This window comes from Oenanthe melanoleuca, chromosome 5 (assembly GCF_029582105.1).
Source record: "Oenanthe melanoleuca isolate GR-GAL-2019-014 chromosome 5, OMel1.0, whole genome shotgun sequence".
Lineage (NCBI taxonomy): Eukaryota > Metazoa > Chordata > Aves > Passeriformes > Muscicapidae > Oenanthe > Oenanthe melanoleuca.
In genome coordinates this window covers 9,130,468-9,148,123 of record NC_079339.1, presented here as the reverse complement: position 1 = coordinate 9,148,123, position 17,656 = coordinate 9,130,468, and the positions used below count along the sequence as shown (strand labels likewise).

At 52.0% G+C, this 17,656-nt stretch overlaps 3 protein-coding genes across 4 annotated transcripts; 1 reads left to right on the top strand and 2 right to left on the bottom strand.

Annotated features, from left to right (window-relative positions):
• Nucleotides 1-577: 577 nt before the first annotated feature.
• LOC130253681 (serine/arginine repetitive matrix protein 2-like) lies at nt 578-2,190 on the bottom strand. Its single transcript, XM_056492444.1, has 2 exons — nt 2,153-2,190; nt 578-2,012 (listed from the first exon to the last, which is right to left on the bottom strand). The coding sequence occupies exon 2, from the start codon at nt 2,004-2,006 to the stop codon at nt 723-725; it is 1,284 nt and encodes a 427-aa protein (XP_056348419.1). The 5' UTR covers nt 2,007-2,012; nt 2,153-2,190; the 3' UTR covers nt 578-722.
• Nucleotides 2,191-3,555: 1,365 nt separating this feature from the next.
• Nucleotides 3,556-17,479, top strand: DNAJC17 (DnaJ heat shock protein family (Hsp40) member C17). 2 transcript variants are annotated; one of them, XM_056492452.1, is made up of 11 exons: nt 3,556-3,669; nt 5,194-5,263; nt 6,192-6,250; nt 6,989-7,076; nt 7,431-7,513; nt 7,868-7,964; nt 8,348-8,397; nt 8,909-8,986; nt 9,984-10,064; nt 10,821-10,949; nt 17,269-17,479. In XM_056492452.1, exons 1-11 carry the CDS (start codon nt 3,592-3,594, stop codon nt 17,392-17,394), a joined length of 939 nt encoding a protein of 312 aa, XP_056348427.1. In that variant the 5' UTR covers nt 3,556-3,591; the 3' UTR covers nt 17,395-17,479. The 2 variants fall into 2 exon arrangements, with proteins under 2 accessions (XP_056348427.1, XP_056348428.1); XM_056492453.1 differs by lacking the exon at nt 17,269-17,479 and adding an exon at nt 13,543-13,622.
• Nucleotides 13,504-15,278, bottom strand: C5H15orf62 (chromosome 5 C15orf62 homolog). Its single transcript, XM_056492456.1, has 2 exons — nt 15,189-15,278; nt 13,504-14,791 (listed from the first exon to the last, which is right to left on the bottom strand). Exons 1-2 carry the CDS (start codon nt 15,276-15,278, stop codon nt 14,183-14,185), a joined length of 699 nt encoding a protein of 232 aa, XP_056348431.1. The 3' UTR covers nt 13,504-14,182.
• Nucleotides 17,480-17,656: the final 177 nt, after the last annotated feature.

Below are 17,656 nucleotides of genomic sequence, written 5' to 3'. Positions count from 1 at the left end.
ATCCAGTGTGACCAGCCTCCTTCCATCCAGCAGAGAATGAATCCATAGGCAAAATCCACATCCCACATGCTGAACATGCATTTAGGGAGATGATCAGCTCTGCTGATACTCCAAATTAGGCATCAATGGGACACTGCAGGTTAGTGGGGTGATTCCAAAGGCTGCCATTTGGGATGACAGCTGGGAGGGAAGTTTAGCACAAGTTTTGGCCCTGGAGCTGGGCTTGAGCATCTCCCACACTGAATCAGCCCCACCTTGGGTTTTTGGGGGAAATATTCCTGTACCAAGCTGTGACTCTGCTGAAAAAATGCTAAGGGGTACTAACTTCTCCCAGCAAAGCTTCTCTGGATAAAACTGAAGGGAAAGCAAAGGCAAAATCCAAGTCAGGTTCAGCCATGGGAAGGCTGGAGAGGGGAAGAAACCCTCAGCTCCCTCCTTGATCCACAGAGGCACTCAGTGATGCTGGGGGGAGCTCACAGAGGGCAACCAAAGGGCCTGGAATGCTCCAAAATATCTGTGCAAGCTCCTGAGGTGCCAAAAACACACCCAAAAAAAAAAAAAAAAAAAAAAAAAAAAGGGAGTGCTGGCCCAAGGTGGCATTTGTTTATTTGCAGTGAGTCAAGCCCAGGATGTCCAGGAGGGATCTGGTGGCTGCATGCTGGGAGATCACCAAAGCCTGCCTGGACACCTGGGCTGAGCCATTCCCATTTTGGGAGGGTGGGCTATGAATCCCTGCGCCCAGCATGGTTCCTGTGCTGGTGCTGGCTCCTCCCTGGGGAGCCTGGGATGTCCTGCTGGAACCTTGGAGCTTGCTCCTGGTCACCACTCCAGCTCCTCTGCTCCCTCTGCCCCGTGGAATGGTCGGGGGGCAGCATTCCCTGGGAGGCTGTGTGGGAGTTCTGGCCTGTCCCGTGGGATCTGCCCCGGCTTTGGCTCCTCGAGTGCTCTTGCCACTGGTGTCTCTCGCTCCTCCTCGAGGAGCTGTCATGCTGGGGCCTTGGAGAGTGTCTGTCATCAGCATTCCAGCGCCCCTGGTTTGTGGAATGGTCGTGGGACACCGTTCCCTGGGAGTTCTGGCGTCTCCTGTGGGATCTGCCCCGGCTTCGCCTCCTCCTTGTGCGCCAGTGTCTGGAGGAACCTGCGTCTTCCCACGGGTGTGTCTCGCTCCTCTCTGAGGGGACGTGGTGTTGGGGCCTTGGAGTGTGTCTGTCACCAGAATTCCAGCTCCTCCAGTGCCTCTGCCCTGCGGAGCGCTCCTGGGAGCCCGTCTGTGTGTCCTGCTCTCTCCTGGAGGACCTGCTCTGCCGCCTGTCCCAGCTCTGGGATCGCACCCTGCTCCTGCTCCTGCTCCTGCTCCTGCTCCTGCTCCTGCTCCTGCTCCTGCTCCTGCTCCACCCGCGGCGGCTCCGTGACCGCTCCCGCCGCCTCCACGACCTGCGGGACCTGTGCCAGGACCTGCGCCGGGACTGGCTTCCCTGTGAGGAGGCCGGGATGGCCCATTCCAGCCTTGGAGTCCGTCCCTCTTCAGGTGGATCCTCCCAAGCGCTCCTCTGCTGCTCCCACCACCTCCACCTCGGGGATTCGCTGCCTCGGCCGTGCCGCGACTGCCGGCGGCCATCGCGGGGCCACCTCATGGATCTCCTTCTCCTCCTGTGCCAGGGCCGGCCGCGTGCCAGGTAGCGGGAGCAGCCCTGTGGCCAGCCCTCGCGGCCGCGCCGCCGGCGCTTGCTGTCGTACACGCGCTCCTGCACCTCGTGGTACAGCGCCACGTGCTGGGGGTAGGGGTGGCGCGTGGGCCGCCGGCAGCGCGGGCAGGCGGCCGGGCCCAGGCTCCAGTCCCACAGGCACAGCCGGCAGAAGCAGTGCCGGCAGGAGCTGGAGCAGGCCGTGCTGATGTGCCGGCACTCCGGGCACGCGCCGCTCTCCCGGCTCTCGGCCTGCGGGGCGGCCTGGCTGGTGCCGGTGCCAGCGGTGCCCGGCTCTGGAGTGTCCTCCCTCGATGACATCCCGCCCTGCAAGAGGCACAAAGTCTGTTTGCAGGTGCCTCTCCCCAAAACCCCGCAGCTCCTTGTCGCTCCGGGGCTGTCCCACACCTCAACAGAGGGGCTGTGGTGGGGCTGGAATAGAGGTGTTTACATCCCACAGGTCTCACCGTGGGATTGTGGCTCTGTGCCCCCCATCCTGCTTTTGTGATGTGGCCATGTCCTGCGGCTGCCGTGACATCGCTGACAGTGCTGTCACAAAAAGCCACTGTTGAGGCCCAGGACAGTCCTCAAGGGCTGAGGTGTTGTGCTTGGGTTTAGGGACAACAGATAAATTTTGTGTCTTGCAGGGCAAGAAGGTTTGACAGAAGCGGAACCCAGAGGGGATCCTCAGGGAGAGGCCACAGGAGGTCCCCGAGGTGGCACCATGAAGGCCACAGGTGGCCTCGGCACGCCCAGGGCTACAACTCTTCAGGAGGTGCAGGGTTAGGACAAGGGGAATGGCTCCAAACTGGAAAAGGGGAAATATAGGAGGAATACTGCGAAGAAATTTTTCTCTGTGAGGGTTGTGAGGACCTGGCACAGGTTGCCCAGAGAAGCTGTGGCTGCCCCATCCCTGGAAGCATTCCAGGCTGGGTTAGATGGGGTTTGGAGCAACATGGGATCATGGAACTGGATGATCTTTAAGGTCCCTTTGAGCACAAACCATTCCAGGATTCTCATCAAGAAGAAGGAGGTGGCAGTGGAACAACACTGATAATGACTTTAGTCTGCGCCCTGAGAGCTGAGGCTCTGCTTGGGTGGAGACACACCAGGAATCTTTCAGTTTATTGCACTGCTGGGTGAGAAAACCCTCTCTGAAACAACTCATTTTGCTGGATTCATGGCTACCCAGTTTTCTTCATGTTCTCTTCATTATTTGTTACTATTGTTGATAAACTTAAGTTAAGTAATCTCCAGCCACAAATCCTACTAGAATAAAGGAGTAAGAGCTGAAAAGTTCCATGTCTTGTGTATGGGAATAATTGGATAGGCTTTCTTTTACAGTGCTCCCTTCTTAGAGCAGTGGGGGAAAAAGGAGGTCTCTTAGATCAGAAAGAAGACAAGAACTTTGCAAGGAGCTGTGCCTTGGGCTGAAATGGATGCTTTTTGGGGAAAACAAAAACAAGAATGTTTTCGGGAACAGGCTGTAGCCGGGCTCGCAACACTCCCCACTGCCACAGACTTCCCAAGAAGGTGGTAGAGTGCCATCCCTGGAGGGATTTAGCGCGCAGATGTGGATCCGTCGATGGCACTTGGGGACACGGTCAGCGGTGACCTTGGGGGACCGCGGGACGCACGTGCTGTTTTCCCTGAGGAATCCGTGCCCGCGCACGGCCCCACGGGACTTGTAGTTTTTCTTCCGCTTCTCCCCGCTCGCAGCCGCCGCTAAAGAACTACAACACCCAGGGCAGCACTGCGCACCCCGACCGTTCTCTTTCTCAGGGGCCGCGCGGTGCATCACGGTACTTGTAGTCCGACTTTCCCGGGTGGCGCGGGAGTTGGAGTCGTGTGGGGACTACATTTCCCAGCGAGCGCGGCGCCAGGAGCGGAACCGGGAAGCGCGAAGATGGCGGTGGGTAAGGAGCTGTTGGAGCGGGACCTGTACGGGCTGCTGGGCATCGGCGAGAAGGCGTCCGAGAAGGAGGTGAGGGGTGCCGGCGGCTCGGGACGGGCTCCTTCTCTCCCCTCCTTCCCTGTCCCGGTGTCCTCGGGAGCGGCGTGTTCCCGGCTGCTCTCCCGTGCTGAGCTGAGGGGTTGCTCCAAGCGCTGCTTGGAAAGCGCGTTTTTATTGCTGTGGGCGTTTTCAAACCCCGGTTCTCCTGGAATTGTTGTCATTCCCCCCATTCCCCACTTCGTTCTCAATCCGCGCCTTTGGAGGAGGAGAGAACTGCGGGCTTGGTCCGGGACACTGTTCCCGCTTTGTTGATGTGCTTCCAGAAAGGAATTTCCTGTGTTGATCCAAAAATCCAGTTGTTAGAGATCTGTCCCAGTGCCCCAAAACTCGTGTAGTTAATTTTGCGGGGTGTGAATTACGTGTTTTCGGTTTTTAATTGGATTGTGTTGGTTAGTCAGTGCCAAGCGCTCTCCGAGAGAGCTGCGGAGGGGCTGTGGACAAGGGCCTGGAATAACAGGGTGAGAAGGGAATGGCTTTCCACTGTCACAGGGCGGGGTTAGATGGGACATTGGGAAGGAATTTTTTGGGATTTGGGGGATGGAGCCCGGGGAACAAACGCCTTTCCCTCAGCTGGACTGTTCTGCAAGAGGTGGGGTCACCTGAAGGGCTTTTCCTGCACATTCCCAATCCCGGGAGCTTTGACCACCAGGTGGGGCCGGGACACAACTTTTTCCACTTGTTTTAGCAGGGAATTGGTTGGAAGTGGGATAGAGTAGCGTCCTTTTTTTTTTCCCTTTCCACTTTTTTTCCTTTCCCTCTTTTTCCTTTCCCCTTTTTTGTTCCCTTTTCCTCTTTTTGGTTCTCTTTCTGGATATTTTTCCCCTTTCCCCATATTTTTATTGTCTCCCCCTTTCTTCCTCCTCTCTTTTTCCTTTTCCTTTCCTTTCCCTTCCCTCCCCTTGTTTTTTTCATTTCCACTTTTTTTTTCCCTCCATTTCCCCATTTTTTCTTCTCTTTGCTTCTTTTTTTTTTCTTTTCCACTTCTCTTCCTTTCCCACTTTTTTCCTTTCCCCTTTTTTGTTCTCTTTCTCTCTTTTTGGTTCTCTTTCTGGGCTTTTTCCTCCTTTCCTTTCCTTTCCTTTCCTTTCCTTTCCTTTCCTTTCCTTTCCTTTCCTTTCCTTTCCTTTCCTTTCCTTTCCTTTCCTTTCCTTTCCTTTCCTTTCCTTTCCTTTCCTTCTATATTTTTCCTCTCCCCCTTTTTCTCCTCTCTCTTTTTTTTTTTTTTTTATTCTCCCCTTTTCCTTGTTTCCTTTATTTTTCCTTCTCCCCCTTTTTCCCCTCTCCCATTTTTTTTCCCCTGAGATTTAACTGCTGCAACACGAGACACCTGGAAATAAAAACAACTTTTAAAAGCTCCAACTCCTTCCAGACTTGGCCGTGTCCTGGGCCCAGCGGGTTACCCTTGAACACAGGGATTATTTTGGTTTTCCAAGTTGCTTTTTGTGGGCAGAGACAAACCATTTCCCCCAGTAAGTCCCAGTTTGGCCCCTGCAGGTGAAGACAGCGTTCCGGCAGAAGGCGCTGACCTGCCACCCGGACAAGAACCCCGACAACCCCCGGGCAGGTGAGATGGGGCAGCTCTTCCTGCTGCACTTTTCACTTCTCCAGGCTCCTGGAAGTGGCTCTGCTTCCCTAAATCCTGAGGGAATGGCTGGGTGTGTGTCCCTGGGAATGCACACAGGGCTGGGAGTTGCTGCTGTTGGTGTTCACTCTGCTTTTTAAGGCTGAACAATCCCTGCTGGGTTTAGAAACACCAGCATTAAGTCAGTGCTGGAATTACAACTTCACCCCTCCAAACCTTTCCAACCTTTGCCTGTTTGGTCACTGCTTTGATCTGTATCTATCACAGTCCAAACTTCACCAGCACTCCATAAATCCTTTTATCTTGGGATAAGGATATGGGATTACTATCTTGGGCAGGGCAAGGGGGAATTTCAGCTGCCTGCAGTGAGTGATTGCTGTGGATGGAGATTGTAGAATTAGCAGTTGCTTTGTGTTTTGTGTGTCAAGGCTGATAATTCATCTTTATAAAAATAAATAAATACAATTTGCCAGTGCTTGTAATGGGACAAGAGGAAAGACTTGTAAAGGATAGATGGCTGTAATGCAAGAACTTCCAATACAACATAAGCAGGACTTCTTGTTAAGGAAAAGGACTGAGAGGGAGAAGGAAATCATGAATTCCAGCTAAATGTGGCATGAAGGAGATATTGCAATTTAAAAAAAAAAAATAAGTAAGAAAAATCAAGTTTGTGTGTTCCAAGATTTCTCTTAAAGCAAAACATTCTCAGTTTTTTGTTTCTTTATTTACTCCCAAGTTTGTGTAACACTTTTGAGTTGAGGTGCCTTGGCTAGAGGTTGGTTTACAGATCTCTTGGAGAGGTGATTTTTCTTCCTTGGAGAACCTTCCTGCAGGAGTTGTCTTTCCTGGTTCTTCCCCAGGTCCCTCACCTGGTTTCCCTCATCTTGCCCTTATTTCTTCTCGTTCCCAGCGGAAACCTTCCACCAGCTGTCCCAGGCCTTGGCCGTGCTCACAGATGCAGCAGCCAGGGTAAGGATGCTCCCTTGGGAAGGGTGGGATTTTGGGGTGTTGCTGGGAGCTGTATTCCTGCCTGTTCTGCTCTCTGCTCCGACAGAGACTCCATGAATACAAACCTCAGCTGTTATTCCCCCTGGTTCTCCATGAGATTGAATCTCAGGTGTTTGAAGAAATGTTGTGTTTGGGATTTGCTGCTTGGAGCAGCTCTGCCCTGAGATTCTACATTTAATAACGTGCTGGATTAGGGCATATCCCATTTAATGACACCAGTGATAACCATCCCTGATTCAGGAACACCAAATTCCCATGGCAGCGGTGCATCTGCCATTCCTGTAGAGTCAGGGGCTGACAAATGAGTAAAACCTGGATGCTATTCCTGAGGCTCCAAGCTTTTTTGTCTGTGGGACATTTGGATCCTTCTGGAGCTGTGAGGAAGAGGCTGACAATCCACTGCCCAAAGCCTGAAAAAAACTGGAAATGTCCCTGGAAAGAAGAAAGGCAAACCAAAAATGAGCAAGGAACTCTCTCCAGATGAGCTCAGGAGAGAGAAAAGTGTTGATTTGAGGTGATCAAAGCTAAAAACATGAACTCCTCTTTTCAAGTACTGGAAAAGCTCACAACCCAAGAAGCAGCAGATGCTTCACCTCTGCTGACAGGGTTTCAGCAATCTCTGATGTCGTTGTATTCCCTGTTTTCCAGTTTCTCTCGTGGTTTCTGTAGTTTCCCACTGTTGTGCTGGTTCCTTGGCAGGCAGCCTATGACAAGGTGAGGAGGGCAAAGAAGGAGGCTGCAGCAAGGACACAGAAACTCGATGAGAAGAGGAAGAAAGTAAAGCTTGGTAAGAAAAATCAAACCCTCATGTTCTCCTGAAGTCCCCCTTAGCTGGCTGTTTACACTTTTCCTTCCACAGGAATTCCCCAGGGATCAATCCATGCAGGATGACTCTGGAATCTCCTCCCACAGCCATAGCTGGGGTGGTCCTGCTCTGGGAAGAAGGGAATTAGGTCCTGCTGTGGGAATTAGGGGGTTCAGGGCTATTAAGACTCCTTTGGTGTGTGGGGCCAGAGGTGAGGTAGCAGAGCTATCAGGATATTGGTGTAGCTGTAGCCAAGTTTGTGATCTCTCCATCTTCCTTAGCAGGGAAAATTCAATTTCTCTTAAGATTGTTTTAATTTTGTTTTTTTCTCTGCAGATCTTGAAGCCAGGGAACGGGAAGCCCAGTCCCAGGAGAATGAAGAGGAGGAGATCAGGATAACGAGATCATTAGAAGAAGAAGTAAGGGTCAATTCTTGTTTTTGAGAAGAATTGCTGGAAGTATTTCCATTCATGATGAAATCCCTGGGATAAGGTGCAAAAAAAAATCTCTGGAGAGCAGTCCTTAAACCTTTGGGATTAAAAGGCTCTGTGAATCAGAGAATCCTGGAATGGTTTGAGTTCCAATCCCTGCCATGCTCAGGGACCCCTTCCACCAGACCAGGCTGCTCCTTTTGGAGCTGTCCCAGGGGGGCTGGCAGGAGGGATGTCCTAGGAGATGGATGTGAGACCCAGGCTGTCCTTGGAAGTGTCCAGGAGCCATTCCAGCCCTGGCTCTGTGCCTCAGGTGTTCATGCTGTGTTCCCTGTGCCACAGATAATCCGCCTGCGCGAGGAGGGCTCCCGGCAGCTGGAGGAGCAGCAGAGGCTCATCAGGGAGCAGATCCGCCTGGAAAGGGAGCAGCACAGACAAGGTGAGCACAGGGGAGCCTGGAGCCCTCACCTGCAGGTGGCACTAGGCTCTTTGGCAGCTTACTTATTCCAGTTGTCCCAGCAGAACCTTCTTGCAGGGAAAAACGCCTCAGAACACGTCTCCTGCTTGTATTTTTGCTGACCTGTTTCTAGCCTTGATCGTGGCAAGTCTGGGCTTCCTAGAAGGGAAAAATGCTACCATGGAGTATTCAGTCTGTGCTGCAGTTCCTGTTGCACGAGATTTTTTAGGACTGGAATGGTCCAGTGGAAATCCCAAAGTGTTTCATCATATGTGTGTTCTCAGGGAAAAGGAATTGTGTGGAATGCTGAGGAATTTTCAGCCGTGTCCTTTCTATCTCTTTGTTTTTGCTTTTTCTCTCTTTAGGCAAGCAGGAAAGAAATGGAGCAGAAGGCAAAATAACTCCTAAGCTCAAGGTGAGGCATCCTTAAAAAGCTGTGTTTTGGTGAAAACTGATAGAACGTGGTGGAAAACAGAAGGGGCATTTCAGCTCTACTGAGCTGGCATATCCTTTTTTATACTGGAGATGAAATGCCTCCATGGAATGTGCATCATCAGGTGAACAGCTCCTGTCCTTACTGTTAGAATTCCTTCCTCACTCACCTTTTCTTTGTCTGCTCCAGATTTCTGAGCCTGGGATTGAGTTGTCTGTGCTTTAAGCACAGGGAAATATCTGCTAATTACCCTGGCAGAGCCATTAGCATCCTTTCAAGTGCGATCTTTTTTTATTCCAGTGAGCAGCGTTTCTCCCTGTTCCCCAAACAGTTTGTTCCCTGTGCTCACTCCCATGCTGAGATCACTGTCTTGGCAGGCCTGGGAGTGTGGCTGGAAATAGCAGACGTGGTGAATGTGCAGGGGGGTGGGAGCTGCTTGAGCAGGCAGTGCATCCACACTGGAAAAATTTAACTCCTGGTGTTTGTTTCCCAGCTTAGGTGGAAATGCAGGAAGGAAGATGAGACAGGAGGGGGATACTCCAAAGATGTGCTGCTGCAGATTCTGCAAAAGGTCCTGTCTGACACTCTTCCCTATTTATTACTGGGTCTTCCCCTGCTCTCAGTGCTGTAAGAATAGTGAATTCTGGGAAGCTGCATATCACAGAACCATGGAGTGGTTTGAGTTGGGACCTTAAAAATGATTCAGTTCCACCCCTTGCCACAGGCAGGGACACCTTCCACTAGACCAAGTTGCTCCAAGCCCTATCCTGGCCTTGGACACTTCCAGGGATGGGGCAGCCACAGCTACTCCAGGCAACCTGTGCCAGGGCCTCAGCACCTTCACAGGGAAGGATTTTATCTTTATAATCCAATCTAAACAGATAATCTGATCTAAACAGCTGTGTCCTGTCACTCCATGCTGTTGTAAGCTATCAACTGGAGTGGCTCATTTCTTTCCCTGTTCAGCTTTCTCATGCCGTTTTCAGAGCTCATCAGCATGATCATGGAGTCATTAAGGTTGTAAAAGATCTCCTAAATCATCAAATCCAACCTTTGAGGCAAGCAGGATCCTTTGATCGCTGAGCTGGAAGCTGTTTCCCAGCTAACAGCTCTGCCTGGCTCCCAGCAGGGACTCTTGCTGAAACAGAGCAACTGCAGACTCTTCCCACTGGATGCTTCCTGCCCACTTAGTCTGGCTCTGTGGTTGTGGTGCACTCATCCTTCACTTCAAGCACTCCACATCTCTGCTGTGGGAAGTGCAGAGACAGGCACAGACAAGCCTTTTGATCTGATCAATCTCAGCCTGGCATCTTTATTTTCCCTCTGACTCTGAGCTCAGCAGCCCTCTTGCACTGGGGCTTGCTGGGAGCCAAGTGTGTAGCTCCATGCCTTCCCAGATTATTTCCTGGAAGGACAGAAATGGTGGGATTAGTGGAAGCAGGGCAGAAATGGTGACAGCTCAAGCCTCCTGTCTGTGAAAACACGTGTTTTCTCTTTGTGCTCATTTGTTCATTTGACATCTCTCTTGGCTCTGTAATTAACTTTCCTTCCTTTCTTTCTTTCTGCAGTATGGTGATGTGCTCAATTTGTTGATCTCCAGCAGGAAGACTGGGAGTGCAGTGGTGGAATTTGCCACGGTGAAGGCAGCTGTGAGTGTGCAGAGCCCCTGCTGGGTGTGCTGGGGGTGGCACAGGCCAGGTGACAGCCAGGACACTGCCCTGTCATTAAGGCAGTGGAGAAGGGTAACGAGAGTCTAAAGGCACAGAGGCACGGAGGGAGTGGCACAGCTGGAGGCACAAACCCAGAGATCAGGCACATAAACAGGTTGTGCATGGAGCAGGCTGAGGGAAGAGGCACTGCCTTAAAAGTCAGGCACTGAGCGCTTACTCAGCTCTCTCTGAAGGTGAAATGCCTTGGAGGTGGGCTTATGTGTTTTGGAGGTGATATCAGGCTTTTGCAGTGAAAAACAACCCAAAATGTCTTGACTCACTGTGAGTTATAATAATTCATGTAGCTGTGGGAACAGAAGCCATCAGTTACCCTCAATTTTAGTAGTTCCATCAGCTTGGGCTGTATGAGAGTTTCCTTGTTACCTTTTCTTTCACTCATATCCAAATCATAAAAACCCCCAGAGTTGTGTGTGACCTGCATATCAAAAGTACTGATAGGGCTGTGGACCATGAAGGTGGTTCTCATGTAGGGCAGCTGTGAAATCTGAGAGTCATTGAATGGTTTGGGTTGGAAAGATCCTTAAAATCTTACTGTGTGAAATCACAGAATGGTTTGGGTTTGAAGGGACCTTACAAGACCATCCATTTCAAAGTGGAAGGTGACCCTGCCCATGGCTGGGGCTTGAAATTCAGTTTGAAATTCAGGTGGTGATGGAAGGATGTTTTCCCTGCCAGGAGATGGCTGTGAAGAATGAAGTTGGCCTGCTAAATAACCCCCTGAAGATTTCCTGGCTGGAGGGCCAGCCCCAGAGTCGCCCCAGCACTGTCCTCCCTGACAGCACCAGCCAGCCCAGGACCTCACAGGTAAGGAGAATGGGCTGTGGGATGGAAATCTGCTACTGTAAGAACTTACATCTCAGTGTGCTGTCAGATAGAAGCTCTTGGGGCCAGGCCTGGCTTTCCAGCAGCCCCTTCTGTGCTGGATCAGTGGCTTTCTAAAGGTGCCTCTTGCCTGGGCAGCAGCACACGCACTGGGAGCTGGAGCTATTTGGATACTTGGATCTTCACACATTCCCTTTCTCCCAAGTGAAGAACAAGGATGTTCCTTGCTTAGCCCAAAGCCTCCAGTGCCATTCTGATGGGATTTTTTAATATGTCTTGACTGTTGGAATCCTTTGAGTGAGAGCTGCTGAAAGGTTCCTTTAGAGAGTCTTGGTTACTCACTGGATTCCCAGGAGGGGGAAGTTTCAGTGCTGGAAGTAAACCTCTATTCTTAGGGTCTGCAGGAGGGTGGAGACAGCAGTACCAAACTAAATACCCTTTTGTGTGTTCACTCCCTAAATATTTTGAGCTTGTGAGATTGTTTAGTGCATTCACTCTCTTGATGAGAGTGAATACTTAATACTTTCATTCATACTTTTATCAAGTATTTTATTTATGTTATTTGTAATTTTGCATCAGAACACCTGATTGTTATCCTGTCCAGGTATGACCAGGGAGAGTCCTGCAGCCACAGGAGATTCACCAGAGTGTTAGGACAGAAACTGGGGCAAAAAGCAGAATCCAAAGCATGTTATTTGAGAATTTCTCACTAGCAGAGAGTGAGAACTGGCTCATTCCTACCAAAGGGGGTTGCTGGTGCAGTTGGAGCTCGGATGGATCGAGTGGATTCCAGCCTCTGTGGGTTCAGATCCCTGAGTTTGTGTTGGCCTGTTTCCATGCCCAGAGCTTGTTATGTGGAAGTGCAGCGTCTGCCTGCAGTGCAGGATTAGTGTGGTGGGGCAGCAGGGAGAGCAGGAAAGCAGCACACAGTGCTGGTGACTCACCCCTACCCAGCACTGCCTCCTCAATCCCACCTGGCTCTGCTGAGGAGCTGCAGCCAGGGACCTGCATCCTTCCCAGGAGTTGCACAGCTGGTGCTTTGCTGTCCTTTTAGCTGTAAGAAGCTGCTCTTCCTGGGATTGCACTGCAGCCTTGCATCTCCAAGCTCCTCTCCTTCCTGTTTTTCCTTGTTCCTACTCCAGACCTTCCCCAAATCCTCCTGCTGCATCCACTGGGATGCTTCTAAAACCTCTGATGTGTTTGCAGCTCCTCTTGGCTGATCTGCTTCCAGCCTGTGCTCTCCAGTTCAAGGCTGTGCAGAGTGAGCTCCCAGATCCCTGTTCCCTCTGCCTCTTCCCTTCACACCCAGCCCAGCTTCCCAGCCACCAGGCTCCACTTTCTTACTTCCAGGCTGCACTTATCTCATTCTGGTTTAAGCTGCCCTTGCTTCCTATTCACTTCCCCCCTCTGTTTTTGTCTGAATCCACCCCCGGTTTGTTCCCACTCCGTGCAAAAGCAGCTCCTTCACTGCTCTGCTTCAGGAATCAGCCCAAATCTGCAGTGTTCTCATGGCAACAGGCTCACTACTCATCCTCTGCTCCCTGTCTGGGACAGGCAGCCACGTTCTCCCTGCCTGGGAGAGCCAGCCAGGACCTTAGTGCCAAAATCCACAAGTAAAGGACAGCCAGAGCCCAGCCAGGGGGTTTGGAAGCAGTTCCCATGTGGAAGCTGTGCTGTGAGGAGGCTGCTCATCTTCCACAGCCTTGTTGTCTCCTACAGCAACAGGTGCACATCGTCCAGCAGTTCCTGGAGAGCTGCTGGAGCCAAGCAGGCTCCAGGTTCTCCTTGGAATTCAAAAGCTGTGGCTTGGCCAGTGTTACTGCAGGCTATTGAGAACAGTGGCTGTGTGATGGTTCAAAGCACACAGTGGCTGCAGAGATCTTGTTTTGCCACTCTGACAGCATGCAATGCTCAGCTTGGGGAAGATTTTCCCTGCTCCTGCAGTGGAATCTCCCTGCCAGTGCTTCTCAGCCATTCAGCCCAGATAAAAAGCCTCCTGCCTGGTGTTCTTGTACCTGTTCTAAGTTCCTTCAGAGGTTTCAGGGAGTTTATTTCCTATTATCTGACTTTGGGAGGTGCATCTCAACAGGGTAAGAGGCAGCTGTGCCTTCCCTGGAATGTCCCTGCACTTTGCTGTGGCCACTTGCAAAGGTCCTGGTTATCTGGGGGCACAGAGGTTTTATTATTTTTATTTTTTAAAAGAGCCCTAATAGTCAAAGAGGTAAGAATGGTAGTTTCTTTTAACAGTTTGTCCTGGTGCTGCCCAAAACGTTCTCAGCCTTGCAGAGCCTTTCCCACTGTCCAGCTCAGGGTGGAGAACTGTTCCTGTCTTGCCCTGAGCTGTGTGAGCTCTCCTCAGGGAAAAACCAACTCCCAACAGGTCTGTCTTCCCTCAGAGCCACACTGGTCCCCCTGCCCCCCATCATAAAACCCTGCAGTGCCAAGCAGGATGGACCTGAGCCACTCCAGATACCCTGTGCTCCTGGTGCCTGGGATTTCTGTGGCTTGTTCCCAGTGAAATGAGGCAACCAGACACTTCCAGTCACAGATACATTTATTCTTCTATTCTGTACAGCTGGGAGCTCAGTGCATGCGTGGGGCAGCAGTGTCAGAGACATGTCTTCTCCTGCCAGGAGGATAAATCCACTGCTGGTGCTGTATCAGGAGCCTACTTGGATGCTTACCTGTTTCAAGGCTGGGAGTGCCACCTGCACTGGAGTTAAGGGAAAAGAAACCCACAAGGAGGAAAAGAAAAAACAGAGGAACAGCTTTGAGCTTTCACATCCATCATGGTGGGAGGAGAAGCCCCAGTTCCTGTCTCTCAGTCCTCAAAGCTTTGGCTTTGGGGTGCAGTGCTGCTGCTTCCTTGCAGGCTGCCTGCTGTTCCACAAGTGATCCATGACAAATCCCTGCCCCACAGTGTCACATCCCCAAAAGAAGTCTTTCCCAAAAATTGCCAGTCTTCCCTGAGGAGGGGACATGCAGTCCGGAGTGGGAAATTCCCAGGGTGGAGAATGGAAAGTTGCCCATGAGACAGCAGTCAGTGCTCTCACCTGAGCACAGAGCCTTGGCAAGGACAGGGATGGTCTGTGGTGGGTGAGGACAGTGAAACAGGCCACACGCAACAGGCACTCTCCAGTATCCTTTCTCCTGCCGGAATCAGAGGAACTGGCAGCAGCAGTGAGCAACTGGGATGTGATGGACAAGGAATACCTTCAAATGGCGTAATCCCTCGGGTTCTGTTTCCTGAGGGTCTGCAGCACATCCTCGAGGAGAGAGAGTCCCAAATCCACTTTGAAGGACAGGAAGGGGTCAGCCAGGTCGGGAAGAGTGGTGCTGTTTGGGAGAGCTGCCTCCGAGGCGCCGTGCTCCGTAGCCTGGTCCTTGTGCGTTGGAGTGGCTTTGTGGTACGGAGCAGAGTCGGAAAAGGAGAGGTCGGAGTGGGAATCCGTGTGATCGATGATGTTGGGGCAGCTGGAACTGTCCAGGTACAGCCGGGGAGGCTTGGGAGGGGCTTGTGCCTTGGCCAGGTTCTGCTCGCTCTGACAGGACAGGTACTCAGACTTGTCCCTCAAGCATTCCCTCTTCTGGCCGTCCGTGTCCAGAGTGTGGCTGTTCTGGTTCAGGATGATGACTTGGTTGCCCAGCTTTTTGTGCCTCCTGAGGGAGAAGCGTCGGAAGAAGGTGGTGGACTTGATGGAGCCCCTGCGCCAAGTATCCATGCTGAGGGAAGGCAGCGAGGAGCAGGAACGCTGACTCCTCACGGACGGGATCAGCACAGAGCCACGCAACAGGAACAACCTCTTCCTGCCCCGTTCCCGGAGCTGCAAGGAAAACAGAGAGGCTGGTAGTGCAGGAAATGCAAACTCCCCGCCGTGGTAAGGATCTCAAGGAGTGTCCCCCGGAGTGGCGAGGAGCGGTGTGTGCGCTGAGCGAGCTCGTTGAGCGTGTGCCGCGGCTCCGGGCTGGTGGGGAACAGCAGAGGCACAGTCACCATGAGAACAGATCTAATCTGGCATCTAGAACAGAAGGGCACTCGGGTGCCATGGTAACCAAGCACCTTCTGCGGAGGGGCACCGCCGGAAAAGCGCCGTGGGTGGCTGGGAACGAGACGGTGACTCAGTCCCACCGAAGGAACCCAGGGAATACAGGAGAAGGGGGATGTAAAAAGCGACAGCGCGGGAGACAACGATGGGAGAACGGAGTGCAAAAGAGACTCACGCCCTGTTGGAGCAGCCCGCAGTCCAGGAGAGGAGAAGCTGCTGGAGCACTCGGAGAATTGGGCCTGCCACGCTCACCAGGATGAAGCATCAAGTCCAGGGAGAGCTGAGCCAGGAGTCCAGGAATCAGCCAGGTTGGACCCAGAGTGCCAAAACTCCGCAGCGCTGCTGCCGCCGTCCCTTCATGTGCCACCCGGCGCTGCTTCAGCGGCTCCCTGCGTGGTTGTGTTTGTTTTGAGCCAAGCCCTTGCTGAGTCAGCCACGTCAGAAATGGGTTTTACTCGATTGGTAATTGCCAGGATTGCAGGAAGTAGGTGTGTGGAGTGGCAGAGCCTCAGCCCACGCTCAGGCACCCGGGAGCACGTGCTGGGAGCCCACCTGGGTCAGGCTGTTCTTCCTTCCGCCACTCCGAGGGCTCCTCGTGTCAGCAGAGCTCCCAAACCAGGCTGCAAATAATCTCCTGGCTGTTTTAAATTTCAATCCCAACGTGAGGTGGGGCTTCAGGTTTGTGTGGGTGATTCATCTGCATGAGTCTCGGGCAGCGTCTTCCATCCAGCCCAGCAAATTCCTGGGGTTGGTGGATGGGACTTGGAAGGATCCCGGCTGAGGGCTGATACCATCAGTGCTTTCTCAGACACTGCTGCTGCCAGTACCCAAAGGTCATTTTGCTCAGGTGGCTCCTAAGACACTAATTAGACTCTTTAATTTCCCTCTTGATGTTCCTTATCTGTTGTGGGCTTTCATTGTGTCCTGAAAGCCGGAGGAACCACTTTGCTGGCAGGGATAAGGAATTGCACTTTCCCATGTTTTCATGCATAGACTTACTTAGGCATTCTATTGCCTTTGTATCCCTTCTGCTGCCTAAGAAATCCTTCAATACCTGGAGAAGCTGTGGCTGCCCCATCCCTGGAAGTGCTCCAAACGAGGTTGGAGCAGCCTGGGCTAGTGGAAAGTGTTCTTGCCAATGGCACGAGGTTGGAACCAGATGATGTTTAAGATCCCTTCCCACCCAAACCATTCTGGGATTCTGTGATTCTCTGTGATCAGCACTTAACCCGCTTCCTAGAAAAATGAATATGAAGGGTTTTTTTTTCCATTCACCTACTGTCAAGACACTCTTATTTCCACCTGAACTGTCAAGGAACGAGCTGGATGTTTCCAAGCCTTGCAGTGCTTTCATACATCCAAAATAGCACGGCCACCTACTAGTGTGGAATGGCTTTGGAAGCAGCACCAAAACACTGGAGCAGCTGTCATCTGCTGCCCACGTTCATTAGGCAGAGTCTGCAATCAACTGCCTTGACGTGACAGTTGCTGCCACACACAGCAGGAAGGCTCCAGGAGCTTTGGAAAACTATTCCATTCCTGTGTCAGGTTTGGGAACATCCCTGGTGGTTTTCTTTCTGCAGCCACTTAGAGTCATGCAGTTGTTTGTGGTGGGAAAGACTTCTAAGGGCATTGACTGCAGCTGTTAGAATCCTGGAATGATTTGGGTGGGAAGGCAGCTTAAAGCCCATCCAGTTCTACCCCAGGGCAGGGACACCTTCCACTACCCCAGGTTGCTCCAAGCTCTATCCAACCTGGCCTGGAACACTTCCAAGGATGGGGCAGTCACAGCTTCCCTGGGCAACCTGTGCCAGGGCCTCAGCACTGTGAGACAGTTGGAAGTTAGCCACTTTCATGACTAATCCACAAAGGTTTGATTTTTTTATGGCATTAGCCTTTATAACAGGTGAAGTGTACACTGGACTTCGGGCACCAACGTTGGAGGTGCAGGGTTTGGATCTTGTCATCCACAATAATGCCCCATCCAGCCTCACAGAATGCTGGCTCCATGTCTGTCCTGCTTTCCTCATCAACCACACTTATTGCTGGTTATTTTTAATAACCATTTTCATAACAATTCCTGCTTATTTCCTGTAGCCAGGCAGCTTTCACCCACCTCACCCGATTTCTGTGGCATCAAACCACTTCCCTGCCAGGAGCACCAGAGTTGTGAGGGGGATTTGGGGAAGGTCTGGGAGCCTGGTGCAGGTCTGTGCTGTCCCTGATGGTTGTGTGTGTTTCCTGCTCCTTGCCAGGCGTCAGTGGTGTCGGAGCGGGACTACGAGAGCCTGGTGATGATGAGGATGCGCCAGGCAGCCGAGAGGCAGCAGCTCATCCAGCAGCTCCAGCGGGAAGATGAGGCAGAAAAGTCCCACACTTAACATGAGAGTATGGATTATCCCCACCCCTCTCCCCCACAGAGCTGTTTCTTAATTTAAGTCAATAAACCTCCTTTTTTTAAAAGGTGTTGTGGGACTAGAAACTCCCAGGGACTGTGGCCCTTATCCTTTTCCAGGTTTGGGGATTGAGGTTCACAGAGGGCAGGTTACCTTGTCAGTGTGTGTGCCCAGAGAAGCTGCCCCATCCCATGGGACAGGGTGTGAGAGGTGCCATGAGAACACCAAACATTGGAGCTTTTCATTC